We start from the raw sequence: 1,984 nt of genomic DNA, 5'->3' as shown, positions 1-1,984 counted from the left end.
GGACAGAGCAGCGTGCTTGCCCGGCTCCAGGACCGCATTTTGGCGCGCTCTGTGGCCTCAAGGGGACTCCGCCTCCGCCGCCTTCCTTGAGCGCAAGCCCAGCGTTCCCGGTGCACCCAGTGCTGCTTCGGAGCGGAGACACCCGCTCCGGCTACGACCACACAGCAGACCCACCGCCATCTCGCCAGCCGCACCCAGCGCACTGGAGACGCCCCGTGCACCTCGCCCTCTGGCCGCTGCACCCCTGCAGGTCCTCCGGCCCCGCGAAGCCTCCCGCATGACCTGCCAGGCACCCCTTCCCACACAGGTTCCAGCAGACGTTCTTCTGCCCTTCCCACGCTGCCTCATGCCTCTGTGGTCTGAACTTCCACGCTGTGAGTCACGGGACCTACTGCGCACAGCTTGGGGATCCAGTGAGTCAAAGCAGAGGCCTTCTGTGCAGTGCTGGCATGGGCTCGGTCGAGACGAGACTCAAGCACCACTCCAGGTGTCGGGTCTCTGCTCTCCCTCACTCCAGGTCCTCGCCCTGCCCGGCCTCCAGGACCCGGCTCGGCAGCCGCCGGAGCCATGCCCTCCTAGCCCTCCACAGTCCTCTCCTCTCCCGGCTGCCTTTCCGCCCTGGCCTGCAGCTGTTGGAGACACCCCCGTGCCTTCTGGTCCCGCTGGGCTGAGGAAGGGCAGCCTTACAGGAGACTTCTGGAACAAGGTCTACTCGGGGGGGGGCTTAGAGCGGAGTGGCCGGTCCTCCTCACACGGGTACACGGTCTGAGAAGACTCGCGCACACTCGTGTATTGCAAGCGTGTGCACACACACGCGTGCACACACATCCACAGCGCGTCCTCCAAGCCCCCACTCCAGACTCCAACCTTGAGCTTGGGCAGCCGCTTGATCGTCTTGAGGGGCCGAAGGACACGCAGGACTCTCAGGGACTTGATGGTGCTGATGTCTTTCCCTTTGGATCCTCTAGAAGGGAGAAGCCGCAGATGCAGGCGGGCGGGAGGCAGGTGCGCGGCCCCCACGCGGCCCCCACGGCAAAGTCGCACTGCCTTGTGCGTTTCGACTCGGGCATCAGTGGGAGCGCCCAGGAGCAGGGAGAACTTGCCCTGAGGATCCCACAGCGGCCACGTCTCTTTCCAGGGGCTGCCTGGCCTGGGCCTCATCTGGGGACGGGGCTGGGGCCCGGCCAGGACAACAGCATCTGGCGTGCAGCAAGAAAAGCCGCCCTCTCAGACCGGCACCCTGACACCCACGCCCACACCAGCTTCCAAGAAGGAAGGAGAAAGACAGCGGCGGCCTTCCTCAGGCCTGCAGGCGGAGCTGAGGGTCCCGGACCGGGTGGGATTCGCTCCTGCACGAGTCGCACCCCACCCCGCTCAGAGACTGCTTCCCACCAAGGTCCAAGAAAGGCCTGCACGTGGCGGTCCCTGCCCCCCAGTGGTCTTCCTTGGCTCCAGCAAAGCTCTGGGGCTGAGTGGGGGGAGAGAGGGGCACAGCCCAGGCCTTTCTCACGGGAAAAGAAACCCTCAGGCAGCCCGGCCGCTCCCCCCAGCCCCACCTATGGCCCCCACGGAGAGTCAGATCAAACCCCCACCAAACGCCCAGCTTCCAGGCAGGAAAGCCCAACTCCTGCCCACGCTGGCTGTCTCCACGGCCCAGCACTCCCCAGATGCCCACTCTCAAGCCAGCTTCCTCCGCCAGCAGGAGGAAGAGGGGACAGGGGGAGGCAGGAGATCCGGCTTTGCCTCCCAGGGAATGAGACGTCTGGGGCAAGCCTGGGGGGCCGGCTGGGCGGCCCGCCCTCTCCTCTAGCCTGCCCGGGCACCCTGCTGGGTCTTGCCCGCCCCTCCTCCTGGTGGGGCATCCCTGACATGCCTGGCCTCGGCCTTCGCACCCACAAAGCCCTGGCCAGCGCTCTGGCAGAGCGCGCGTTTCCTCTGTCGCAGAAAGAGGCCCACTGAGGCACCGGAGGAGATGCTGGCCGGG

At 66.6% G+C, this 1,984-nt stretch overlaps 1 protein-coding gene across 1 annotated transcript in view; it reads right to left on the bottom strand.

Moving 5' to 3' along the window:
• Positions 1-708: 708 nt before the first annotated feature.
• The window catches only part of LOC103275282 (voltage-dependent N-type calcium channel subunit alpha-1B-like), a gene marked incomplete at its 5' end in the record, with an annotated part of 29,623 nt that continues 28,347 nt past the window's right edge, over positions 709-1,984 (bottom strand). Inside the window, one exon of the mRNA XM_021705984.1 lies at positions 709-964. Within this exon, the coding sequence (XP_021561659.1) occupies positions 709-964 (256 nt within the window). The remainder of the gene's footprint in view (positions 965-1,984) is intronic.

Source organism: Carlito syrichta, unplaced genomic scaffold (genome assembly GCF_000164805.1).
Source record: "Carlito syrichta isolate Samal-C Ts95f unplaced genomic scaffold, Tarsius_syrichta-2.0.1 Scaffold115596, whole genome shotgun sequence".
Taxonomy (NCBI): Eukaryota; Metazoa; Chordata; class Mammalia; order Primates; family Tarsiidae; genus Carlito; species Carlito syrichta.
The sequence above is the reverse complement of the archived record's forward strand: the minus strand, read 5'-3'. Positions and strand labels throughout refer to the sequence as shown.